At 44.9% G+C, this 27,839-nt stretch overlaps 1 protein-coding gene across 1 annotated transcript; it reads right to left on the minus strand.

The window, feature by feature from the left end:
* Window positions 1–431: 431 nt before the first annotated feature.
* Arel1 (apoptosis resistant E3 ubiquitin protein ligase 1) lies at window positions 432–25,815 on the minus strand. Its single transcript, XM_032908144.1, has 18 exons — window positions 25,797–25,815; window positions 24,692–24,918; window positions 23,027–23,264; window positions 17,644–17,813; window positions 17,252–17,432; window positions 16,812–17,059; window positions 15,085–15,162; window positions 13,813–13,954; window positions 13,594–13,715; window positions 10,870–10,945; window positions 10,306–10,415; window positions 8,965–9,144; window positions 8,369–8,494; window positions 6,442–6,571; window positions 6,305–6,363; window positions 3,589–3,678; window positions 3,007–3,182; window positions 432–2,901 (listed from the first exon to the last, which is right to left on the minus strand). The coding sequence occupies exons 1-18, from the start codon at window positions 25,810–25,812 to the stop codon at window positions 2,799–2,801; spliced, it is 2,472 nt and encodes an 823-aa protein (XP_032764035.1). The 5' UTR covers window positions 25,813–25,815; the 3' UTR covers window positions 432–2,798.
* Between the last annotated feature and the right edge of the window lie 2,024 nt (window positions 25,816–27,839).

Genomic DNA, 27,839 nt, shown 5'->3' on the forward strand with positions numbered 1-27,839 from the left:
AGATTGGTGTAGGTACCAGGACCCAAAGCCAGGTCCTGTATGAGAAGCATCCCCAACTGCTAAGCTATCTCTAGCCCCCCTTTAACTCATTTAGAAATTCTCTCTGCTGACTTTCCTGATGTAGAAAATAGCAAATTAATGCTTAAAGGAATAAAAGATAAGCCTCTGCTCATATCAAACTAGTTTCTTTCTTAGGCTCTGAGCACAAACACTTTCCCCACTGGACTGCTATCTACAGTGAGCAGTGTGGCCCTTTCTGGCCCTGAGGACAGGTATTGGAGACAAGCTAATACCAGGACCCCAAGTACACACTCTGTCCACAACAGATTGCTTCCTGCCTCCAAGAACACATAAAGATCTCTAAACGGTTTCCTTCCCATCTTCCAGTTAAGCATGCCCCACCCCCACTCAAACAGTCATTTAGCCCTTGATTATTGTAGGCATTTTATTTACTGTACAAAATATTTACATCTCCAACTGCTGACATCCAGACCTGGCCTGACAGTGCAGCAGAGCTCGGCCTCTGCCAAGTTCTGAACCAAGCTGACACTCTCCTTGGTGCTCTTGACTGGTCTCCTTCAAGGACACCGAAAAGCCAAAAGCCAGGAGGGCAGCTGGCCTCCCAAGTACCTATGTCACAAAGCATAAACAAAAGAACTGGCCAAAATAAGGAATACGAATAGAAAATTGACCAAGAAATAACACACTTTTTATCTGTCCAACATACTGTATCTCTTCCCCACATGGGCTAGTACCAAAGCAGTATTAGAAAAACAAGGTAAAAGAAAATGCGAGAGAGAGCAAAATGCTTCTGAATAGTTAGGAGAGTAAACTGGAAAAATAGAAAACCACACAATACTAGAGGATTTTCTTGTTAAAGACTCTGGTGCCTAAAGTCCACCCTGGGATACTAGCTGCCCCAGTGGGGCTGCAGTAGTGCCTAGGAGACGCTGAAGAAGGGCTATGACTAGAGCTGAAAATGAGAGGTCTAGCCACTCACATCCACCGACCCCCACTGTGTAGTCTGCAGGGGGTGCTGGAGCCAGGATTGCGGACCCTAGGAGGAAGGACCGCCCCAAACAGCCAAGCAGCCATGTACCCAGCTGGAAGCCCCAGCGGAGGCCTGAGAGGCAGCAGGGTAGTGGCTAAATGATTCTGTACGTGTTCCTTGGGAAAGTGTGGGCAGGCAGCAGCACCTTGTCCTGGTCCCTGAGGAAAGCAGTGACCATGTGGCATGGAGGATCCTGGGTGAAGAGGTCCTGATGCCAGGTCCCAAACCCCAAGGATAAGTGAGGTGAGCACCCATGCCAAGAGAAAACAGATGATGACTGTAAAGGAGGTCAGTCAGGCTTCTAGTAGCTCAGGAGGGCTTGTTTCTCATGATCCCTGGGAACAGGAGGGCTCAGACTGCTTCCAGGAGGCCAAGGCACTGTCACAGGAACTGCCTTGTCTCGGGATTCTGTGTACGTGCTGGTTTTGGCAATAAAATGGCTTGTAATATTCTAAGTGCCCCATGGAAAAATAGTGGCTTATAGAAAAGCCTTGTTAAAGACAGAAATCGGGAAATCCATGCAATGCTGGGCCTTCGTGTTGTTTTCATTCAAATACTCATGAAAAGATGCTATCTTCCTCGAAACTGAGTTCTCTGTCATCACCATGTAACTGCGAACCCAGTACAGCATTCTCCCTCCATGGTTCCCCACTTCTCGGTAACTGATGAAGCCAAGCACTTGGAATTGCTAGGTATTTACTGCTACTGGATCTCCACCTCATCTATCCCCAATGGTTTGACCCAGGACCTGTGATCACAGTTTCTTTGCCTCAGTGCTGCCAGAGATCACCACCAAAGAGAGCTGTCAGGCTATTTTCACTGTCCCAGTCTGTTGCTCCAAAAGTTCCTCCAGCAGAAGGCTAAAGACAGCTCTTAACAAACTACGTAAGGTGGAGGTCAGGCCAAGTCCTCCTTCAGTGCAAAGAACAAACTCAGAGAAAAGCATCAGTAGTCTTCAAGCCATCCACATGCCTGGACACAGCCCTTCCCCGAGAGAAGCGTGCCCAGCACTGGAGGCTCCAGCACAGCCATCCTTCAGTCTTCTGACTGCTTTCCTCACTGGCTCAAATTCAAGAGAAAGCTTACCAAATTCCTTATAGATTAATGATCATCTTAAAAAATGCCCGCAGGGAGTGTCTTTTCCAGTTCTGTCACCATAAAGAGATCCTTTTGTACTACCAGTCCCCATGAGAACTAATGCTGTGCCATGGCCTGTGCCTGCCATCAGGTGGGAGGACAACCCAGATGGCTTGTGCGAGCCACTTTCTAGCTGTGCTCCTCCTGACCACTGGTAAGAAGAGATGATGGGTTGCCCAGTCTGGTCAAGTAGTGAGATCAAGGAGGGCATTTCCAAAGAGCAGAGGGTGCTGGGGTAAGCGTGGCTGCCGGGCGGGTCTCAATGCTGGCTTTCCAACAGAATCGAGTCCTCTGTGTCATGCATCTCTTCCAGCCACTGAGGCAGATCCAGCCAGAGATCTTCCAAGGACCAACAAAATGACAGCAGCATGGTCCTCCTCTCATGACTGAGTAGAGCTCGGATAGGTGCCACATGCTCAAGTGGCCTGTGGTAAATGTGGACAGAAGGTGAGGTAAGAACAGTGCTTGTAGATGACAGAATACTCCTGACACAAGGGAGCATGCAGTATCTTCTGGCTAATGGTTGTGGTTAAGGTCAGTGGTTATGCTTGTTAACATGTGTCCAGATGCTCTAGAGAGCTTGGGAGCCAAGCAGGTGACAGAGGAACGGTCAGAGCATGCCAAAGCCCTCGCAACCCTCACTGATGGCCAGCTGTAGCATCCTGTGTACCTCTTCATATGAGTCATATGTCGGGAGGCACAGTTGGTTAAAACTGGAAAAACAAGGAGGAAGATGATTAATTCATCCTACAAGAAACATGGGCAAGGGCCCATCAAGCATCTCCCACAAGGGATGCTTTGGGCAGCCAGACACCTACCACGTGTGTGCAGTAGGAAGCGTGCTGTGGGTTGGAGCTGCAATAATCTGAAATGAGGGGCAGAGGGCAGCAAATCCTCCAGGTGGGAGCTGAGAAGAGCCTGTTGTGAACTGAAGCAGCCGAGCCAGTTCCTCCTGGGTCAGACTGGAAACCACAGTCCAAAACCACCTCATGACCTGGCCGGAAAATACAGGGCTTTAGTCAACATGGTGTGCAGCCTGAGATCTGATTCCTAAGGACCAGGGCACTGTGGGTAGGCATATGTTCCCATTTACAGTACTGTGTGAGGCATGGGTAACAACCCATGCAAGAATTTATATTGTCCCAGAGTCAGAGGGTAATCACCAATTGATTGTGTGGCTCTGTTTACTTGCATTTCCACGCACTACCCTAGTGGTAGTCAAGGTATCTGTCTTTAGGGCCCTGAGCTCCCTAAATTCAGCTTGGATAAGCACCTGTTTTCCCATGTGAACCATCTGTTTGCCAGTTAATGGTCAACTTCTTTGACTCTTCTACTTTTGTCTTCCAAAACCATTCCACACAAGTCAATACCAACCCAACTGTGAAAGCTTAGCCCATTACCTTTTCTCTGAAATGCCAGGATCCACCCACCACTACAGCATGGGCTTTGAAGTCAGACACACTGATGTCTCCAGTCCCACACATCAGCAGCTGGACAGACAGAAGGACAAAGACATACTATTTAGTCAGATACTTCTTGACATGGGAATGCAGAATAAAAACAGTACCAGGAGAAAGACAGAAGATGAGATCATAGTGCTAGAATGAAAAAACCTACACAGCTTAGACACCACACACACACACACACACACTCTCAGCAGAAAACAAAAGTAGCTATCGTGCAAGTTGACTGAGTTGACTGAGTTGGATCCCTAGCCACAGCAGAGGGGTGTAACAAACTCCTAGAAGTGGTCCTCTGACCTCAGATGCATCAGGGCACACAATAAGCCCCGTGGCACATGCATGTCTGTATCACAGACTCAAAGAGACAGACAGATGAATATACTTGCAGCTGTGACCTAGGTGTACTGTATCGAATAGTCTCTAAAGTTGGATTATAAGCTTACATAGATGAAAAGGTTTCCTAGGTGTTTCTGACCAGTGTGCCTAGTTAAGAACTGCTAAGGATTCTTTGTAATTACAGAACTAAAAACAGAGTCTGTGTGCTAGTCAGCTGAGGAATGCCAAGGGGAGAGGCCTGTTTATGAGTGTCTCTTTCAGGTCTAGCCTTCTTTTGTGGGTTGAACTTTTACTACTTCCCTTTAGCTCTGCTTCCAGTTGAATAGATAAACTAAAAGGTACGCAGAGAGAGGGAGGGGGGGGGGGGGGGAGGGAGGAGAGAGAGAGAGAGAGAGAGAGAGAGAGAGAGAGAGAGAGAGAGAGAGAGAACATTAATGACATCAGAGCCTTAAATATCTTGTTGATGTCCTAATTTGGCTCAAGAGCCAACATGTTACTTAGCAGACTGTGAGTATCCATCCAATAGCTGTAAGGAATGATACCTCTTAATAAAGAGACAAAAAAACCCACATTAAGCCCTGGAAGCTTTAGTTTCTTGAAGACCATGCCAAGTCAATGAGTAACTAGGAGCAGCCTAAGGGAGAGCTGTGGGCTGCAGCTTTTCTCCCACTCTTGGATGTGTTGTTTCCAATGCTCATGATACAAGAAAATACTTCAGTGCCCAAAGCACTAACACCAGGTAAAAGGACTATTAGAAATTTTAGATTGAGAATTCATTGTTTGGATTTTATATCTTAAGGCATAGAAGGTGATGAAAATTACAGAAGGCTTTGACTATTCTCTGAGACAGTTCAGCTAGCAGAATAAGAATTATACATCACCTGACACTGACACTAATTTTTTTCTTACAAATTTTCAAGTTTCTCTTTTTTGTTGTTTTGTTTTGTTTCTGTTTTTTTGAGACAGGGTTTCTCTATAGCCCTGGCTGTCCTGGAACTCAGAGATCCAACTGCCTCTGCCTCCTGAGTGAATGAGGAATTACTAACGGGAAACATTTTGAAGAAATGAACTCCTCAGAAAAGCTATGGCAAGTTAAAAGTCATAACGTTTACTGTAAATATCATGTGTGAGGAGCAGAAGGAGAGACAAACTGATTCTTTGGTTCCTGACTCGTAAGGACTTTAATTCAGCTAACCATAAAAATGGTAATTACCATCTTATAGCTAACTTTGGGCTGATACAAAATGTGAAATTACAGTTGCTATAGATATGTAAATACATACACATGCTCACACACTCTGTGATACTACAGATATGTAAACACATGTGACTTTAATATAGTCCCATCTTGTGGGTGTCTTTTTTTTTTTTTTTTTTCCTTTTTCTTTGGAGCTGGGGACCGAACCCAGGGCCTTGCGCTTCCTAGGCAAGCGCTCTACCGCTGAGCTAAATCCCCAACCCTGTGGGTGTCTTTCATTAGCATATACCCTGAGGGACTTCTGTCTTCTTCATTGCAGTATATCACACACAGTTCATAGTTCACACACACCTCAACAAATACATTCTATAATCCACTTAAATAGGAAGACTGTAATTATGCAAATACTCATTAGTCAATTAGTATCAATAATACTTGATAGATAAATATTAACTACTACTCTTCATAACTACTTGCTGCTCATGACTTTCAACATTCTAACTTTTAAAAGATGAGGAAAGGGTTAATGAATAAAGAGTAACAAAGCGAATCCAGGAATGGAGAGATGGCTCAGTGGTTAAAGCACTGCTGCTCTTCCAGGGGACCTGGGTTCAATTCCCAGCATTGACACAGCAGCTCACAATGTCTGTAACTCAAGTTCCAGGGGATGCAACAACCCGTTCTGGCTTCTGTGGGCACCAGGCACATACAAGGTACACAGATATACATTCAGGAAAAGACTCATATACATTAAAAAAATTTTTTTAAAGTGAATCTAACTCCTGTATAATAAAAGTCTTTCTGGTTACACAGTGAGACTGTCTCAATCCTCTCATTTCCCAAAAAGAAAAAAGGACTTTCTCCTCACACCACTAACAAAAGGTACAGCAGGCAGGGGCCCATAAGGCATGCTCTCGATAACAGCAGTCTTGGGGCTGGTGCAATGGCTCAGAAGGTAAAAGCACTTGTGGGATCCAGAGAGTAATGTGGTGGAGGGAGAGAACTTAGCTGATAAGTGGCTTTCTGACCTCCATATATCTGACATGGCACCCGTGTGCCCTCCACACAAATAAACGAAAAACAATACAAACGAGATAGGTTCAAATCCTAAGCACTTACCTCAAGCTCATTCTCATCAAAAATAGCCAAAAGGTTCTCAGGAACCAACTCATTCAAGCCTGAAACAGAAGTATCCGCATTAAAGCCACACTGCAGCTATGGCCCCGGCATCTGAAGCAAAGAAGATGGGAGCCCACCTTTCAGAAAGTGCTCCACCTCCTCTTTCACCTGACTGGCCAGCCGGTACTGAGCCAACAAGTTTAAGTAGAAGATTTTATTTGCATTGGTGACTGGGGTTTGAGCTCCACCTGCCATGAGTTCTACAATCTGAAACAGAAGGCAAAAGATAAGACAAGAGGTTGTGGGTAAACTGTGAGCTGTATCAGCCTGAAATGTTCTACAAGCAGTAACTGGAGTCCCTCAAAAGTCTGTGTGTGTCCTTTTAACACACTTGCTTTTACTTTCCCTTACACCACCATGTCCACACTCTACTAGCTACGACTTCCAAAGTGGGCATTAAGCAGGGTCTTCTCTCAGGCAGTGACCCGCGGTGATGCAACAGGAAGGTATTATGGTCTCTTGTTAGCAATACTTTAATTCTTCTCCCTTAATTAAATCACTAATGGCCTTTTCTCGAAGAAGCTCTTCCATATCTCTGAAACTCTACTGGGGAAACAACTGTTCCCACATTCTTCTCCCTCCCAAGTCCACAGATGGAAAGAACAAACGGCCTGACACTAGGAGATTTGGCATCGGAAACTCCGCCCTGACACTAACTTGCTACAGAACTCCAGGCTATTAACTGCTGTTCATTTGTCTGCGATTTGTCTATCTGCAAAGAAAAGCCAAACAAGCTTCCTAAGTCACAAACAATTAATAAACACACTGACACTCAATAAACAACGACCGAGGGGCATTTGAAGAAGTCCTGAAGCGCTAACAATTGCCCTGGAGAGTCTGTATGGAAACCAGAGTTGTCTTCGTAGGTGAATGAGCACCTCCATTAGTTGTGAGATCAGATATTTTGAGGACCTTATAACATTTCAATTGTACGGATATGAATAAATCTCAATAACATTTCTTAGCCCACAGCTAGAAGAGCTTATTCACAAAAACACACCAAATTATAGCAGTAATATAATATCCGTAATTATAGAAAAAAGATCTACTATCTTAATCTACTAAGAATCTTGCAGGCAAACATCCTGCTGCTGTCCTTACGGCCACGAACTGCAGCACAACTCTGTTCACTAGCGGCTTTGTTACGTCACTTCACGAGGCAACACAGACAGACCTCACTAGTACAAAGGCAGAACACTGGCACTCCTAGCCTCTGCAACAGAGCATTTAGTTTTGCTCTCTTGAGATAGGGCCTCTGTATGCAGACCAGGCTGGCCTCAAACTCACACAGATATACCCACCAGCCTCTGCTCCCAAGTGCTGATATCGAAGTGGGTCTTCACCCTCAGCTGCCACGTCTTCGCAGCCATTGCTACCTTCCTTTTAATCACATATTGATAACCTAGTATCGCAGTGGCAGTATCAAAGCTAATGAGGTTTAATTATCTATTATTACTATGACTAGCTTCACTATTATCAGGTAATACTGCCTAACTCCACAACGTAACAAAAACATATTTGCAACAAATATATATCTAGCCAGTAATCTTGGCACTCCGGAGGCAGAGGCTGTGTAAGTCAAAGCCAGCCTGGTCTGTACCAAATTCAAGGCCAGCCTGAGCTACACAGTAAGACCCTGCCTCAAAACCAAACCAAACCAACAAGAACAACAAAAAGAGTTTTACTGTGGGGGTTGGGGATTTAGCTCAGTGGTAGAGTGCTTGCCTAGGAAGCACAAGGCCCTGGGTTCGGTCCCCAGCTCCGAAAAAAAGAACAACAACAACAAAAAAGAGTTTTACTGTGTAGAGGCATTGTGTTAAACAAAGAATCAGGCACCTACAGTACAACTGCTCACCATTGACAGTCAACCCTCCCAAACCGGCTTAGGCAAGGATGCCTCATTAACATGTTAGTCTCAAGTCTTCCCTTCACTGTAGCAAGTCCTACCGGTGCTGCCTTAGGGGGCGTGGGCTGTAGGGACTTACCCCTCCTGGTCTCTCTCACCTTATCTAGTTGACCTGATTTGTTGTATTTCTCTTCTGCAAAGACCAGCTCCATCTCACTCATGTCATTGTTGAGGATAAAACATACTTTGGATTTATAGAATTCTGGGTCATCTGTTTCAAAGTACTGAGGAGATAGGAGGACACAGAAGTACATGAACACTCTTTTGCCACGAATGAAACTTCAACTGCTTGACACCACTTACACCTTCAACCTTAAAAATAATCAGCTCTGGGGGCTGAAGAGATGGCTCAGAGGTTAAGTACACTGGCTGCTCTTCCAGAGGACCCGTGTTCTGTTCCCAGAACCCAAATGTAAGCTCATATCTATCTGTAACTCCAGATCCAGGGGACCCGATGCTTTCTTCTGACTCAATGGGCACCAAGGATGTATCTGGTGCATATACATACAAGCAGGCAAAACATACATACATACATACATACATACATACATACATACATACATACATACAGAATAAAAATAAATCTTAAAAAATAATAAAGGGAAAAAAGTACTTTAGAAAACTATCGCATGTGGAAAGATCCCAAAGCCGACAGCTAGCCTGTCTGAGTGAAAATGCACACCTAACGTATTACCTTGTAATGCATACGTAGTCCTATGATTTGGGCCAGGAAAGACCGAGTGAAACGGGCACGGACCAACTGCTTGTAGGCTCCTCCTAGAGAGGATTCATACAAACACTTGCCCACCAGCCGCCCTGCAAACTCATACATCTTCAAGCGTAGGTGAGCCGGGCGATTAGGGTTAGGATGCACCTGTCCAAGAGAGAAATGAAAGGCCTTTGACTTGTTTTCATCCATTCTAGCAAGTTCTGGAAAAACCCCAAATTCTATGGATTGCAATTTGGACCTGGAATGTCTCCCAAAGGTGGATATATTTAAAAGCTTTGGTTCGCAGCCCAGAGCATCATGAGTAGGACTCAGGCTACTGAGGTATGCCCTGGAAGAGAATTGCCCCGTCTCTTTACCTCTGCCTTTTATGACCCAGCCCTGAGGTGAATGATCTTGCCATACTCTGCCACTATGATGTGCTGCACCACCACAAACCCAAAAGCAAGGAGGCCAACCAGCCACAAACTGAAGCCTCTAAAAGTCTGTGGTGACTAAACATTCTCTCTTTAGAAGCTGACTGTCTCGGGCATTTATTATGGTAACAGAAAGCTGACTCATACCCAATGCTAAGGGAATAAAATTTCAGTTGAAGGATCACAGAACAGACACCTGGTGTGATTTAAAGTGACTGGAGGACAATGGCCACTGAAGAACCTTAGATTAGTTTGTGGTCCTTAGTTGACTTGAGTACAGATGATTTGATGCCTGTCCCTAAAGGAGAACTCTTTTCAAACAGTCATGTACTACCTGTGACTTCTTTCTAGTCAGAGATCTAATACAGAAATCAACTGCCTCAAGCCTTTTCTTTAGATAATAGCTTAATTATTATAAGTGAATAAAGTCACAATGTAATGAACGCTCTTAGCCAAGTGCTCAACTATATTTTCCCATTCTACTGATGAAATAATGGAGTCAAATAAAAGGTAGGTAGCTTGATTAGCTCATTACAAACAGCACATTAAGAGCAAAATTCAACAGACCCATGGCTCCAGCTGCAAATGGCCTTACTGGACATCAATGGTAGGAGAAGTCCTTGGTCTGCCAAGGCTGGACCCCCAGTGTAGGGGAATGTCAGGGCGGGGGTGGGGGAAACAGTCTCATAGAAGGGAGAGGGGAGATGGGATAGGGGGTTTATGGATGAGAAACTGGAAAGAGGATAACATTTGAAATGTAAATTTAAAAAATTCAGTAAAAAAAGAAAAAAGAGCAATTTCAAGCTATCTAGCTCCAGGGTCAGCTGTGTGAACCTTTGTATTCAGTGCAGCAGCTTTCCACCCGCCACCCACGGGGAAGGCACAGACTCACTAGTGCTTGGTTGTTGTCACTGAACCGGGTGAAGAGCTGACTGGTGGTATCAAACAGTGCTTTGCAGATTAGCTCAAACCATTCCCGGCGAGGCCCTCCCCAATCCAAAGCTGAAAAGCATAATGAAAATTAAAAGTGATGCTGGCTTACATCACCAACGATGACTTTTCTTCCTCTAGTTACCACTTAACAGTCTCCCGCTCCTTCTCTCTAGTTCACTACCTGTTTCTCCGATGCAGCTCACCTACATATGAACTCTTCTTGAAATCCCACTTCTTTCTGTAGATTCCAAGGTATTCTGATCACTAAGCTAACAGAAACACAAAAGGTCAGAGATCCAGGAAAAGGACACTCCGCATCTCCAGTGGTTACTCTGTCCTTCTAGCGCGAACTGTAAGCACTTGCCCCCATGTCTCTGCTCTCTAAACTCCACCACACCATCCAGCCAGGCTTCTTCACAGAAGCTGGGTCTTTGGGGGAGCTTGAAGGGGTTGGTCTGAACTTTTTTAGAGAGTAGAAGTAGGAAGGAGAATTAAAAGGATAAAACAAAACTTCAAAACCCACCTTCTTCATCCTGGAAAACCACTTCAAAGTTCTTGCTCCAATCTGAGATGGAAAAGTTCCGAGTGGCCTTCAAAGACTGAAAAGCAGAGCGAGGAAGGAAGCTGTTAGAACGATGGCTGGCTTCCCCCAGCTTCTAAAGACAAACCCTCAAGAGCACCACCACTGCCCACTGAGCTAACCACTACGTGGAAGTGATAGATGGCACACAAGTAAAACTCACTGACATTATCTTATGTTCAAATACACAGATCTCCAGCAGAAATTCATTATTTAAAAAAATTAGGGACGACCATACCAAAGACAACTCCAACCGGCTCCATGTAGCCCAGGTGGGCAGACCACACCCAAGACGACCCCTGCCTGGTGCCACATGGCACTAGGAGGGCATAGCACTCCTGAGATGACCCCAGACACCTAGAAGCCCTGTGTGCCAGTAAGATCAGCAAGTAAGTGGTAGAGAGATGGAAGAGAAAGAGACACAGATGATGCGGGCCCAGTGTAGACAGGTGGAACTAGAGATGCCAGGAATGCCACCTAAGGCCAGGGTGAGGTCCTGGCCTATGCTGCCTCCGAGGGCCACGTCTGGGTCCATGGCCCTGCAGCAGAATGAGTATGTCACCACCAAAGGCTAGGTGAACACCCTGGTCTGGGCTGCCTCATCAAACCAAGCTAACGGCTGTGCAGAGCTGCCTGCCAGCTTGAGGGCATGGTTGGAAAGCTGCGCCCCAACCTCTCCCAGGAAGCCCACAAGTGCTGGCCCTGGTTATGGTGGTGGAGGGTGGAGCGGGTGTGCAGGTGAACAAGTCCTGAGGACCTGAATGTGGGAGAGCTGGTCCTGGCCCTCTGGCGGCAGCACTCAGGAGAGCAGGCCCTGCACCTCACCTTGGCAGCAAAATGAGTTGGCCTTGCTGGCATGGGTGTGAGCAAACTGGCCCTGAGAACATGAGAGTGGGAAAACTGCCTCTATCCCTTGCCGGCCTCAGTATTGTATGAGCTAGCTGGGGCACTGATGGAGAGCTGGCTCTAGAGGTGTGGGTACAGGGGAGCTGGTGGGCTGACCAGCTTAGCCAGGAACAGCAGCCTGATGTGAGTAGCCAGGAATGCCACCTAAGGCCAGGGTGAGGTCCTGGCCTATGCTGCCTCCAAGGGCCACCAAGTCTAGAAGCAGGGCTTTGAGTTGGCACACCCCAACACCTACCCCATCTCTGAACTGCTGGAACACATGAAAGGGCTGGTCCTACAGATCCAAAGCTGCAGGATCTCCATGACACAGGGGAACAACAGGATATCCAAGAGGAATCCCAGTGAGGCTTTAGTATTAATAGTGTAGCAGAAGCCAGAGGCCTCGAATCATTGCAATGACTCACTGCAACAAACGTTTGCAAGTATAGAAGTGTGGACAAAAGGGTGTACTGTGGGACACACTGTGACAGACTACAGCTTCCACAGTGAGATTTTTTTTTTCTTTTTTTTGGGGGGGGGGGGGGGGTTCCAAGGGCAAAAGGCATGTAAAAAGGGATGGGGAGGTAAGTGGGGCTGGGGTGTATGATACGAATTTATAAAGAATCAATAAGGGCTAGAGAAATGACTCAACAGTTAAGAGCACTGAATGCTCTTCCAGAGGTCCTGAGTTCAATCCCCAGCAACCACATGGTGGCTCACGACCATCTGTAATGGGATCCGATGCCCTCTTCTGGTGTGTCTGAAGACAGCTACACTGTACTCATATACATAAAATAAATAAATAAATCTTTTTTTTTTAAAGAATCAATAAAAAACTAAACAAAAAAATAATCTAAGTATAGTAGCACATCCCCATGATCACAGCAAAAATGAGGCTGAAGCAGGAGGACTGCAAGTTCAAAGCCATCCTAATCCACTCTGGGACAACTTCTCCCAGGCCAAAAAAAAAACAACAACAAAAAACCAGATAAACAAAACCATTTAACCTAGATTTAAAATTGAAAGTTAAAATTGTTTTATTTTTATTTCTTGTCTTTTTTTTTTCTTTTTGGCAAACTTCGTTTTATTAACAAAAAACCTCTTACATAATTTTTTTTTTTTTTTTAAAAAAGGACTCAAGTAGTAACCTGTAAACAGAAGAGCAAAGGAGTCTGGGTTTCCAGTGGACAGTACGGACTATCCGCTGGTCATCTTTATCTTCCACAAAGCAAAGTTACACAGTGAGCCATGCCGCATGGGGAGTGTGCCTAAGAAAGGGGTTTCCAGTCACACCTGCCAGAGCCAAACACCACACACTTTCTGGACAGGCACCAAGCCTTCTCACTCTGGGGGAATGTCAGGCCCATGCCAGTGTCTGTGGTGGAGACAGACACTCATTAGGTGTTCCACGTTTATCAGTCCAGAGTAACAACAAGAATTACTTCCTTCTACCCCAGGGGTAACAGACTGCTTTTCCAAGCACGACGTCCACTGCCTACACTGCAGACTGTCCAGGAACTAATCATCATCAGCACGGACCAGAGAGCGGATGGCCGTCAGCTCCCCCACAGGTGCATGCCTCTAACCCAGTGGCCGCAAGCCAGGATGATAAAGCATATACTGCGAGAAGAACAAATAGTCTCTAATATGTTTAAAGGCAGACATTTATGTCCATTAAAAGAAAAAAAGGGAAGGAAAAAAGAAAAGGCACGCACTAGGATATCGTCACATACTGAGGAGCTCCTTAGCGGGGAAACTGCACATGAGGACGACATTACATACCGATTCCAACAAGGCGTGTCTGCTGACCTTCAGGGTGACTTTGGAATGAGGTCTCTTCATATGTACCTGCCGGAGCTCTCTCTGAAAAAAGTTCACCTTGTCTTGAAAGGTCTCGGAGCCGCCTGAGGAACAGCAAGGCTCACCATGACTTACTCTTCTCAGACATGTGACGGAGCACCGCTCCACAGACACGCACCCTCGAGGTTCACCCGCCCTTACCAATGTTCTTGTGCAAGGAACGGATGAAAGTGGCTGCTAGAATGTTCCTCTCCTTGCAGCTGAGCTCCACAGGAGGCTGAATGCCGTCATCCACCACCAGTGTGAGCAGCTTGTGAACAGGGTCAGGGCCAAGGTATGAAAACTAGCACAGAAAATTTAGAAGAAAGTGGTTAATCCAATCTAGAAACTCCTACAATCCAACAAAGCCTTCCACATGCCTATGCTGCTATACAAACAACGAAAACGAGGCAATCCTGGTTCTTTCCAAATATGTTCCTGCAAGGAGTACATATCTCCTTTATCTTAGACATTCATTTAGTGCGTGTGTCTGTGTATGTGGGGGTGTGGGCCACATGTGAGGGCAGAGGACAGCTGTGGGCATCGGCCCTCCTTCCACCATACAGGTCTGAAGACTCAACTCGCTCACCAGGCTTGGCTGGCACGTTCAGCTGCTAACCATCTCATCAGCCCGACGTCAGAGTTCTACAATTCAGTTTTCTGTTTGTCTCTCTTTCTGTTTTAGTGTGTGCCCAGGCTGTGTATAGTCTTCAGGAGTTGGTTCTGCCTTGCTGAATAACCCCCCCAGGATGTCTGGCCCTTAGCTGCCTCGGCCTCCCTCCTGCACTGTGCGTGCTGGGATAGGTGCCACCACAGCTGCCTTTCCACATGGCTTCTGGGGAGCAAGTCAAGTGTCAGGTTTGGCCGACAAGTACTTTTACCCGCTGAGCCATCTTGTTGGTCCCCTTTCAAGTTTTCACTAAATTTGAGTCAGAGAACCTGCCTTTAAATAAGGCTCATAGGCAACACTGCATTTCCACCATAAACTCTAAGGAGAATACAAGTGAGGACATACAAAACTGCACAGTCCAAAAAGCCTGAGGAAGGGGATCTTTACAAACAACACGGGTGGGTGAAAGCTTAGACGTAGGCCCAGAAACAGAATTCTGTAACATATGAGAACACTCCTTCTCACAGGAGCTTCAGCACACGGGACACCGGGTACAGGCATAGGTATGACATCCTTAAACGTGGTGCTGAAGACAAGACACAGGTAACGCATTCTGAATTGCTATTGGTACATACTGTAAAGTACCCAGTCTCCTTACCGTACTTCTTAAGAGTTATATGTTCATGGCCTGTAAGGAGGAGATAACTTTTTCTTTGTTTGAAAATAAATCTGTGCATTGAGAGGGAATTTTCAGAAATGCTGAAAGCCCTCAAGAAAAGAGAAGACTGCAGAGTGGAGTCTGCTCAGCACGAGGCTCGACTTACTTTGGTTCCGGGGCACACTCGGAAGGTGTAGAGGCGCCAGGGGATGATTTTCAGGTAAAATTCCTTCACTGAGAATTGCTGGGGGCCAACAGAGAGAATGAAGTGAGTGGTAAAGAAGAGTGTCCAGTCTGGGTATCACAATACAAACACCAAAGCCTGGTCTGTATTTTTTTATAACACCACGAGGATAATTTAGTCAGTACTGAAGTCTGTCCACGGAAGACGAAGTTTAACCCTTACCTGATCCCAGGTGCATGCGGTCCCAGTGCTCCAGTCTGACACTCATTGTCCAATCAGGTCTTCACTTTATGGGCACAAAACATTTCACCTCAGAACAACCAGGACCCGCTCTCTGCCTTGCCTACTGCTGCTCAGTGACTCCCCAAGCCCACACACAAGAGCAAACAGCCGCCCCTACCGCTCCCTGTCTACTTGATGCTGCTGGTTTGGTTGAGACAGGCTATACTGGGACTCACTAGGCAGCCCAGGCTGTCCTTGACGTCACAGTGACCTTGCTTCCGCTTCTGGAGTACTGAGATTATAGGTGTGACCCACCATGCCCGGCTCGTTCTTCTGAATGGTACTAAGGCCTTGTCATGGATGAGGGGACAGGAAAAGGTACATGTATACGTGTGCAGAGAGGGCTGGAGAGAAGTATAGTGGGACTTTCACACAAAAGTTATCTAAATACCTTATCATGACAAGGAAGGCTCATTTTGTGTCATTTACAGAAAAGAATAAAATGCAAACTCTGTTTTTAAATCAGTTATGTAAATGTTGTCATATACTATTCCTTTTTTCAGTGCTTGGACTGCCCCTCACATGCTATAGGCATGTTCTACCTTGAACTACATCTCCAGCCCCTCCATTTTCCCCATGACTTAGAGACCAGTGTTCTTTAAAGAAAACTTCCAACAACACTAAAAACCCTTTGCCAATTTTGATAATTCAGTGCTGCTCCTCTGCATTGTTCATCTCACTCGTTACCTCACTGCCAGTCCTTCTACACCACATGAAGGCTAGATTTGTAAATAAACATTTATTTATATTACATTAGAAAGTCTTTGAGTTTAAGGCCAGCCTGGTCACAGAAATGAGTTCCGGGACAGCCAGGGCTGTACAGAGAAACCCTTGTCTCAAACAAAAAAAAAAAAGAAAGAAAAAAAGAAAAAAAGAAAAAAGAAAAAGAAAGAAAGAAAAAAGAAAAAGAAAAAGGAAGGAAGGAAGGATGAGTAGAGAAAAGAGGGAACTTGAAGCTAGTCTTGATTATGAGATGAAGACATGTAATAGGGTGTTCCAATAGTTTCATTTTTGTAAGGACTGGATAAACACAGTCAAAAGAAAGTCTCTAACAAGACCTCTAAGTTCAGGGTGTGGGAAGTTCCCCTTCCTATGTCTCTGTAAAAACTTCATCGCAACCTTCAAGCCTGGCAGTAACAACCATTTAATGTGGCTTCACCTTTTCACCGAATGAAAGAGCAAATTATTTCCATACAACATAGGGGCTAACGGTGATTTATCCTCACACAAAACCAACCACTCCAGCAGCAGAGCTGGGACCTCCTGTTCCATGCTAGGAGGCCTCTCTTGCTGTTGCAGAAACCCTATGTGGAGATGACCCTGCCCTACTAACACCCAGACTGTCTGTCACTTTAGAGTTTCTACTACTAAATGCTGGCCACACACAGACTCCAGGGTGGGGGTAACGCAAGAGTAGAGGCTCCCACCTTTGGTGACACATAGCAGTACACCTTCTTCGGTTTCTTCACCTTCTCAGGGGTGTGGCACTCTGAGGGCGAGTCTTCCTCCTCCTCCTCAAGAGCAGTGGAGGGCCGGCGCTGAGAAGAGCTCATGTGCATGGGAGGCAGATGCCATGGTGCGCTGCTATAGCTGTTAGCATTGTAAAGGTAAGCCTCAAAGTAAATGCTCACTCCTGAGGTGGACACATTTCGTTCAACGATATTCTTCTCATTCTCTGAAATATAAGGAGTGAGGTTTGAAATAGGACTTAGGGGAGGGCAAACTGACCCACTGATGGTTATTTAGTGGACTATAAGACCACTAGGTAAATATGGTTCAGTCATCAAATGTTTGTGGGGTGGGTTGGAGAATAGTCATACAAAGAGGAAATGGCTAGGAAAAGACCATGTCACAGCTTTCAACTCACCACTAAGGACAATGATGTCAAATTCACCATTATTGATGGGTTGGTTCTGGTATGAAATGCAGGCATGGAAGCAACCTCGGGAATGCAGGGTGAGCCGCAAGAACACCTGGCAAGTCTGCCTGTTGGAGGTCACTGACTTCTCAAATGAGACTTCGCTATTCTCCTCTTCTTGAGGACCAAGCTGCAGGAGGCAAGTGTGGCATCACATGCATCGCTTTCTGCTTCACAGAGCGCTTCCCTTCGGGAGCTTCCCTCTAATCTAGGCCTCACCCTTCCTAACGGGACAGGCACTACCAGAGAGAGAATGCTCAGAAGTCAGGGAGGAGAGTGGTCGGGAGCGAGGGTACCAGGAGAACACCGCTGTCTGGACGAGGAAGGGCGGGGGCACTCACCTCATGAATGGACAGGCTGTAGTTGTGCTCTTCTCTCAGGGACATGGAATTGTTGGTCGGATTGTCATACTCATCTCGGGGCACTATCTGCAGAGTGTGTGGCTGCCCACACGTCAACACCAGAGTAGAAAAATGGCACACAATTTTGGTTTTGGAAGGAACCACCATTCCTGAAACAAGACAATGAAGACCAAGAAAAAAGCAGAGTCACAGAAATGAACTGTGAGGATCTGGTTTTGTTGTTGCTTGGGAAGGGCTTTAGTTTTGTTATTTTTAACCACTTTCTGCACCAAACAAAATGAGAAAGAACTGAGAAGCACAAATACAGCACTGCCATCCCTCAGAGAGCCTTGAAGGCAGACCTTTACAGTGAGTGCTGACCATGCATTGGCATTGTGACATGCCCTTTAGTCACAGCACGAGGGAGGCAGAGGCAGGTGGAGCTCTGTGAGTTCAAGGCCAGCTGTGTCTACACGGTGAATTCCAGGACAATCAGTGTTATATAGGATGACCCTATCTCTAAAAAAAAAAAAAAAAAAAAAATGCTAAAAAAAAGTGCCAGGAACTTAACAGTGAGGTGCTGTGCAAGAATGGTGACCCAAGCCTGACTCCCAGAACACGTGAGAAAGTGGAAGGAGAGAAAAAACATTCCACAAAGTCGTCCTCTAATCTCTGTATGGATACCAGCCACTGGCATGTGCGCGCGCGCGCACACACACACACACACACACACACACACACACACACACACACTAGTAATAGTAATAATAATAATAATAATAATAATAATAATAATAATAATAACTAAAATAAGAAATGAACACTGAAAATGGCGAAAGCAAAACCAAAGGGCATGAGACAGGCGTGAACCTAATAAAGCTTGTGGGCTGTACGTGGAGCACCATTAATGCTATGAACAAAGAAACACTGATTTAAAAATACACAATTTATTCTTTAAGAATTCCATGGCCGGGGTTGGGGACTTAGCTCAGTGGTAGAGCCCTTGCCTAGGAAGCGCAAGGCCCTGGGTTCGGTCCCCAGCTCCGAAAAAAAGAACCAAAAAAAAAAAAAAAAAAAGAATTCCATGGCCAGGCAGTGGTGGCACACGCCCTTTAATCCTAGCACTTTATAGGCAGAGTGGATCTCTCAGTAGAAGGCCAGCCTGGTCTACAGAGTGGGTTCCAGAACAGTCAGGACTACAAAGAGAAACCCTGTCTCAAAATTCAACAACAAAAATGTTCATCATCAAATAAAATATATTCTGATCATACCCATGAATATACTCACAATCCCTGTCTGTCCATCACTACCACAGGCCCCTCCCAGCTCCATGGCCTCCTTTTTAACCCATAGTCCAATTAGTGCTGTCCCTGGGCACGGGTAAGGACAATCCAAATAAAGAATAGACCACGCTTGTGAATTCAAAGATTCAACACAGAGGACATGCCAACTTCCCCGTGCTGAAATTCAGGCTTAACACAACTTCTATTAAACTCTTAGGAAAAGTTTCACAGAATTAGACATTATACCAAAATGTGTAGAGAAAAGATAAGGAACTGGATTAGCTAAAGCAATTCTGAAGAAGAAACAATGGAGAAGAGCCAGTGCGTGTGATCTGACAGAGAGTAAGCCAGGCTCTGCTCCTGAGGAGGGCAGACACACCAACTAACGCTGTCATGGAGAACCTCATAGACCACCACACACACACCCATCCGGCTGATTTTTGATGAAGGTGCAAAAGGTCTATTATGAAGGAAAAACAACTCTCTCAACCACGGTCCTCAGGCATCCAGAGAACTTCGGGGAAAAAAAACAATATCAAAGCACCTTGTCACAAGTGTCACATATCAAAATCAACTAAAAATGGAGCATGGCTTTAACATAAAATGTGAAACATTAAAACTTTAGAAAAACCAGAGGAGGAAAAGTCATTGGGATCTGGAATTAGCCAGAGACCTCTGACATCAAAAGCATGATCATGAAAAGAAGATAGATACATATCTGTGAGCTTTCTCAATATTAAAAGGGTTTTACACGATGGAAAATCCTAAGAGGACTAAGAAAAGCTGGATTTTAACTGTTGGACAAGGGACTAGTACATGGAATTTATAAAAAGAGACTTTCACAACAGTGGAAACCAAAAATTTCTATTAAAAATATACAAACATCATGAAAAAATATTTTACCAAAGAGGATAACACATGGTTGTTAAATGAGCACATGAAAAGATGTTTATCAGAGGTTGGGGATTTAGCTCAGTGGTAGAGAGCTTGCCTAGGAAGCGCAAGGCCCTGGGTTCAATCCCCAGCCCGAAAAAAAAAAAAAAAAAAAAAAAAAAAAAGAAAAGATGTTTATCATCCCAACCATTTGGGAAATGCAAGTAAAACCCACACTTAAAAAAACCTGTACATGAATGTTAACAGTAGCTTTGTTGATAATAGCTAGGAACAGGAAACAATCAGGATGTCCTTCAATGGTGAATAGTTAAATATTCATACCATTGAATGGTACCCACAAAACAGAACCAAGCACTCATACACGTGACAACACAGATAGATATCCCAGAAATTCAGCCAGTTTTGAAAGGTTACTTTGAACACTCTCCAAATGACTTAGTATGGAGCCATAGTTTGGTTTTAGACAGGCGCTGTGTATCCCCCAGTTGGCCAAGGAAGATCTTGAACTCCTGATCCCCCTACCTCTCTCTACCTCCCTCCCATGTCTACAGGGATCTGTATCTGGTTTTTGTAAAAGTAAAGAAAAGAAAAATAGATTGCTGAGTGCCCAGGGCCACAGAACAAGCTATAGAGAAAGAAAGATGAACGGAGCTACAAAAGGGCAACATGGAGAGAGCTGTACAATGCCAGAAATATTATGTGTGCTTTAAAAAACTTTAAATTTTACTTTTATTTTATTTGTATGTGTGCTATGCTGCCTGCATGTATGTATGTGCATTATCTACACACATGGTGCTCATGGAGGCCAGAGGAGTTGTTGGATCCCCTGGAACTGGTATTATAAGATGGTTGTGAGCCACAATCTGGGTGCAGGGAATTGAACCTGGGTCCTCAGCCAGCTCTGAACTGCTAACTCATTTCTCCAGCCCCATGTACCTTTACTGTATTAATGTCAGAAACATGGCTGTGATGCTGTACTGTATCACCATTCTGCTGCAATCTGGAAAACTAGGTAAGAGCATCTCCTACCTCTTATTTTTCATGCATGAGAATATAATTCTCATGTGAGCAGTTTAATTTAAAACAGCGATGGTACCTAGCGATACAGACGAGTCTCCATTGGTGGCAAGAAGAATGTGGCAAATCAGGTGGACAGTCTCTGAATGAAGCGTTCAGCAAAGGAGACAGACAGATGCAAACAGCTTGTTCACTTTCCTTTGTTCTAGAGAAAGAGAACTGAGGACCAGTCAAACAGAGAGACTCCAATCATTAGGATTTAACTCCCAAAGTTAGCCAACATCCTATTACTTCTGAGGATACCAAAGCAGCCAGTATCTAATGGCATCTTCAAAAAATGCCCAGAAAGAAATGTACCAAAAAGGTAAAGGCAGACAGGACTCCTCAACACTAAACACTGATAATGTAGAACCAAGAGTCAAGAGTCAGAAAGTAGAGTTTAGACCTCAATGTCAGTGAGCATTTGTTATCTGGCCCAAACGCATGAATCACAGATGGACGCTCTTCAGTATGAACTAAAATACACACTGACAGTACTAATAGATTTGGGCCAAGGTCCTTTTACTTGAAAAGGTCTAAAAGAAAAAAATCAGAAGAATGTATCTCCTTTCTATTCTAGCATCCTAGGCTCTTCAGAGCTCACAGGACTGACAGCTCAGCAACTCTATTCCTGGAGAGATACAAACACAGTCCCACACAAAGATTCATACACAGATGCTGGGGAGACCACAAAAGTAATACTACTTCTCTTATTTGGAGAAAAAACATTGCCTCCAAGTCTGCTGATCTGAGTGTGATCCCCAGAAACCACATGATGAAGGAAAGAGCTGACTTTACATGTTGTCCTCCTACTTCCACATGCATACTGTGGCCTGGATCTGCCCCTCCCCTAGTTAATGAGTAAATAAATGGATCCTGGGTAGGTACATAGAGAACCTGTACACAAAAGTTTACAGTAGTCAAGAAGTCACATGGGAAGAAACAACCTAGATGCCCACTGCTTACAAAAAGACAAATAATACAGGGCATGTTACTTGGCAGGTAAAAGGAATGAAGTGGGGCTGGAGAGATGGCTCAGCGGTTAAGAGCACCTGACTGCTCTTCCAGAGGTCCTGAGTTCAATTCCCAGCAACCACATGGTGGCTCACAACCATCTGTAAGGAGATCCAATGCCCTCTTCTTGTGTGGCTCAAGACAGACAAAGTGTACTTATATATAGTAAATAAAACTTTAAAAAAAAAAAAAGGAATGAAGGTCTAAACATGACACAGCACGAATGGCCCTGAAAAGTGCCTGGTTAAGTAAACAACAGTCAGAAAGGCCTCACAGTTTGTGGTTACACTGATAGATCCGTCCAGAGAAGGCAACTTTATAGACGATGTATTGGGGGGTTTGGCAACAACAAAGCTGCTAATGGATCTTGGGTTTCTTGGTGCCATAATGAAAATCCTCTAAAACGGACTGTGAAAATGTCTGCTGAGCAATGAATTTTAAAACCACTCCATTGGGGTTGGGGGGATTTAGCTCAGTGGTAGAGCGCTTGCTAGCAAGTGCAAGGCCCTGGGTTCAGTCCCCAGCTCCGAAAAAAAAAAAAAAAAAAAAACCACTCCATTTAAATTGATGAAATCTGTGTCGGGTGAGCAAAATCTCAATCTAAGTGTTATTTTTTTAAGGGAAAAACTGGGAGTCTTGTTCAGTGGCAGAGCTCACACTTAGCATGAGGCTCTGGATCCCACCACACCCTACCAGGAAAGGAAAGGAAAGGAAAGGAAAGGAAAGGGAAGGAAAGGAAAGGAAAGAAAAGGAAAGGAAAGGGAAAGGAAAGGAAAGGAAAAGGAAAAGGAAAGGGAAAAAAGGAAAAGGAAAAGGAAAGGAAAGGAAAGGAAAGGAAAAAGGAAAGGAAAGGAAAAAGGAAAGGAAAGAAAAAAAGAAAGGAAAGGAAAGGAAAGGGAAGGAAAGGAAAGGAGAAAAAAAAAAGGAAAGGAAAGGAAAGGGGAAAGGAAAGGAAAGGAAAGGAAAGGAAAGGAAAGGAAAGGAAAGGAAAGGAAAGGAAAGGGGAAAGGAAAGGAAAGGAAAGGAAAGGGGAAAGGAAAGGAAAGGAAAGGAAAGGAAAGGAAAGGAAAGGAAAGGAAACACAAAGGCGGCATGGTGGAATAAAGGGAGAACGAGGGAATGAAACAAGAACCTACCAGGCTGAAAAATTTTGTAGTAGGGACTATAGGCCACATTTAATCCACCGAGCTTCACAGTAATCTCATAGCGCCCAGCCTTGCGCACAGTGAAGGCCACCTTCACCACGTTAGAGTTTGGCTCCTGGAGGACCTCCTGGGTCACTGGAATTTCCACTGCTAGTTCAACGTGAGAGATGTGAACTCGCAGTCCCACAGGTCGGTGTGCAGGGAAAGGCTGTCCATTCTTATAGAACAACTGCAATGAAGGACAGGGGTGGGCACCCATTAGTAAAGAAAAGAAAGAGAACCACTTCCCATGTGACCAGGGTGTGGGGCAGAGGAAGCAGCCACCCAAGGTCACAATAGTAAATCCCAGGGCCCGCCTTGTCCTTTTAGTATTGGTCTTAGAAACACAGCAAGAGAAAAGTTTATACACAAAGAAAACCACTAAATCATGGACAAGTTCTTTGCCTGTGCAGGGGACAGGGCAGCATACACCACAAAGTCAAGAAGACTCCAAGAACACTTGAGGTTTCTGAACGGTAAATGCCGCCTCCTCACTGTTCCCAGCACTGTTCTAGCATCAATGCTAACCCAAATGTGTAGGCAGATGGCCAGCAACATGGCCTCTAGCACTGGCACTAAGGGGAAGGGAAGCACCAGGCAAGGGCTGAGGGAGTCAGGCTCATACACCAGACTTAATGGTACCTAGTAGAGAGCTGCATGGGTTGTAAAGTTCTCTTATAAAATGCCAGAGAGTACATGTTTATGGCTTTGTGGACCACACACAGCTATCCTAACTATGCAAATGAGAAAGTAGCCAGAAAGACAGAATGTGGCTGTGTTCCAACTAAAAGGCAGCTACAATGCCAGGCAGTCACTGTGGCCCAAACTTTTAATCCCAGAATTTGGGACTCAGAGGCAGGTGGATCTCAGGCTAGCCTGGTCTACATGGTGAGTTATAAGTCAGCCAGAGTTACATAGAGAAATCTTGTCTCAGAAACAACAATGGAAAAGGAGGGGTGACATTTACAGAAACACAAAGTGGGCTAGCCTGGGCTTTCCAGCAACATTTACTATCCTGATCTACAATGCCTTTTCCCATCTTCTACCCTTTTCTTTCTTGCCCCACTCCTTTTTTAGATAAAGTCACACAACATAGCCCTGGCTGTCCTGGAACTAATCATGTAGACCAGGCTGGCCTAGAACCAACAGAGACAGACCTGCCTGTTTCTACTTCCTGAGTTCTGGGATTAAAGAGTTGGGGTTGCTTTTGTTTATTTTGAGTCAAAGTCCCATACAGCTTAGAATGGGTTTTGAGATACTGATGTACACAGGATGACCTTGAACTGAGGATGACCTTGAACTCCTGATCAGGGAGAATTCTGCCTCCCATGCACTGGCATCACACACACCAGTGCATCCAACCAGCCTCAATACTTTTTTCTTATTTGAAAAAATTAACATTAGGCTTTACACTTCCTCAAAGCTATGTACCCAGTAAACCAAAGGATAGGAAAATTCAAGGCTCTCCAGATATTAACAATTCCCAAGTTCCTGGGAGGGACTGAAAACAAGGGAAAATGTTAGCATTCCAGCCTGCACCACCAAGACAGCACTGGTCTCTGGAAAGCAAATGACTCAGAAACCATGATGGGTATGGAGACAGAAACATTCCCTTACATGCACTCGGAAGGCCATGCTGTGGCCCACCTCATAGGGGTCCTTCCAATCCCAGGACACTTTGCAGGACCGGGGATCCAGGTAATTTCCCCGCACGTAGTCATAAATAGTCCGGTCCCCTCGGCGTTCACGGTCTTCATTCTGAAGAAAGCTGACTACACGTGCGGCAAGCTCAAAGAGGAACTTAATTGTGAAAAAGAATGCAACCACAGACACTATGATTCCACCTACATGAAAGAGAAACACACAAACCACCTGTCAATTACACATTACAGTACCTACAGAACAGACTGGCCAGCTCCCAAAGCTTAAAGGAAGTCAGAAATGTTTATGAGATTGTAAAAGGAAAGAAGAGAAGGAAGAAAGGAAATAAAACACTGTAACGGGTAAGGAGAAGCTTCTAGACATTGAGTAGGTAACTATGATCTCAGGGCAAACCCCACACTGCTGTTTTCTGTAAATGAAGTTATGTTGGGACACGACCTCGCCAGTCCTAAACAAACTATCTATGACTGCTTGTGCACCACCCAGGCAGAGCAGAGTGTGTGGAAGGAGACTGTATGTTTGCCAAAACAGGAATGTATGTGCTCTTTTGCTTTTTACAAAACTGTCTGCTGACCCTGTTCTCTATCAGGAAGCCCAGGCACAGTCCCTTCGCCCTTCCTGCCATGCTGCCCTCACAGAAATGGTCAGTTCAGTGTGCTCTTGCTTCTCTCCACTTGGAAGCCTTTGGTGGATGAGAGTCCACTTGGCAAAAGCTTTCCACAAGCCCCATCAGTTAGGGGTTCCTTCTCTTGGGCCCCTTCAACCTTCTGTATCTACCAACTTCTTCCTACTCACCCACCTCCCCCTTCATGCTGTGAACTCCTTACAGGCAGATTTTTGCCTCGACTTGGACTTTACAGTAAACAGTGCCTGGCACAGACTATAATTACTCAATAAATATTTCCCAAATGAAGGAACTCTGCCAACTGTGTGAGGGGTACGTTCTGGCACAAGTGGAGGTATTTCTAGCTCCATTTTCAAGGAGAAGGTGAGACAGAGAGACAAATGGGAACTAGACAACATTAACCAAAAGACAAGGAAAAACTATTTGATCACATACCAATAACGTAAAACATCAGGTCTCTTCAATGCCTACAGAAAGCCGAGGATCACAGCTGCAACTGCAAAAGAAAATCTGTTCAGTGTCTTCCGATTCCCCTTAAAGCCACCTCGGGAGATTAAGTAGAGCACATGTCGTAAGCCTCCCAGCTCTAGTCTAGTACCTTAACATTCCCATCCTCTCTGCCAAGCCTGACAGGGGCCCTATGCCATGTGTCACACAGATAAGGCAAGACTGTGGCACTCTGCCCAAAGGTTCAGGATCTATTGACCGCTCTCAGAATGTCACAAACAGCCACTTGCTTTGGTGCCAAATACATATGAAATGATATGGTTTTCATCTTCTTAGACTCTAGGCTACCTCTTCCAGGAAGAATGCTGCTAATGAGTACAAGGGAAGAGGATAATGGAGCAAGTGCTTCCCTCAGTTTATCTGTCCTCTGAAAGCAATCCAGCTAAGCAGAAAAAGCAGAAGGTATTTTTTTACAAGTAAATATGATCATCATGCTGGCACTATGTAATCAAAGTGAACTCTGGGTCATCCCAATAAGTAGTGGGTACAAAGGAGAAGTCATTCATGACATTACCACATCAGACAAACTGATAGGCCCTAAGGAAGATGACTTCAACAGAAAGCTGAGTGGAGGAAAAAAAGGAGGGGGGATGGAACCTTCCATCCTAAGTGGTGTCCACCAAGACCAGAGTTTGAGGGGAAAGTTCACTGTTACTCAACTTGTTTCCCCTCAATGTGTATGTCAGCACCCAGCACTCAGAGACAAGACATCTACAGATTTCTAGACCTTGGAGAGCACAAAACAATTTGAAAAGGGAAAAGGAGAACAGACACCTGTGTGCTTTATATCTGACTGTGCTTCATGTTTTTAAGAGGTGACATATGGCTTGAGACACAAGTCAGACAATAGGAAAATGCCTATCTATCTCTGACAACTACAACCTCTTCCCCACCATGAGGCAGCTGGCAAACAGCAAGCCAGAGCAGAAAGTAAGGGCTGTAACTGTACAACCTCTGCGGGTGTGACAGGTTTTGCTGCTGTAACAAGTTACGATTTAGTATTTTCATCTCCTTAGCATGACTTTGGCATAGTTCATCAGAGCAATGACAGCTGTAAAATCAGAATGTAACAAGTAGTAAAATATAGAGGAGCAAGGCAGAGAGGTGTCTTGATCCTGGAGTTGGGACTCATAGGTTCAAACTGTGAGCCTGGCCAGTTTTCTTCTCTGTCCAGTGGAGATAATACTCATGTGTATCTCATTTGGTGTTATTAGGATTTAACAGGCTAACACATTAGCCTAGAACCACACTAGAACAGTGAGTTGTTAGTCTTTGTGCTGCTTATCTACAAAACCAGCATCATAACTCCTTTGCTTCAGAGCTGACAGAAAATTCAGGGAACCTCCACTGACCCCAATGCTCTCCAGGGAGAAATGCATTAACAATTACAAAGGACATGATTTCTCACTGGATCAACAAATCTTACCCTTCAAGGGAATTCTTTACTATTCTAATGTGATGACTGAAAGAAGATCTTTATAAAAAGGTAAGAACTCATATTAAAGCAAGTCATCCAACAAATACTAAGTGCTTAATGTGTCAGGTACTGGGGAACAGCACAAAGCATAACATCCACTCACGACACCAGCAACAGTTGTCACCTTTGCCTTGTGGAAACCTCGGTCATTATTTTTCCCTATTAGATTATTTCTCAACCAAATTATTAGTACCGGCTTTTACATCACCTAGATCTTTTCCACTAAGTCATTTCTATTACCTCTACCACAATCCTCTTCACTACTTAAAGCCCAGGACCAATGACTACTTTTTCCCAAATGACTCTCCTCTTTTTAGAACATATGAGTAAGGCAGGAGCTCTGTCATTTGCACACTCACTGGTCTGACCTTTCTAAACCATCCTCTCCTCTAACATCACAGTCCTAAAGTCTTCCTAAAACACTTACCCTGCTCCGAGTTTCCCCAAGGTCACATTCTGAGCCTGTAATTCTCTCCATCTCCCTCCCTCTCTGT

The sequence above is a fragment of the Rattus rattus genome, chromosome 7 (genome assembly GCF_011064425.1).
Source record: "Rattus rattus isolate New Zealand chromosome 7, Rrattus_CSIRO_v1, whole genome shotgun sequence".
NCBI classification, from domain to species: domain Eukaryota; kingdom Metazoa; phylum Chordata; class Mammalia; order Rodentia; family Muridae; genus Rattus; species Rattus rattus.

Excerpts from the sequence above, each read along its gene's own strand:
- Arel1 (XM_032908144.1), bottom strand. Across the intron at positions 10,416-10,869 it reads GGTTTTCCAGGATGAAGAAG|CTTTGGATTGGGGAGGGCCT; the intron begins GTGGGTTTTGAA and ends TATGCTTTTCAG. Across the intron at positions 6,364-6,441 it reads GGTGGAGCACTTTCTGAAAG|GCTTGAATGAGTTGGTTCCT; the intron begins GTGGGCTCCCAT and ends CTTCTGTTTCAG.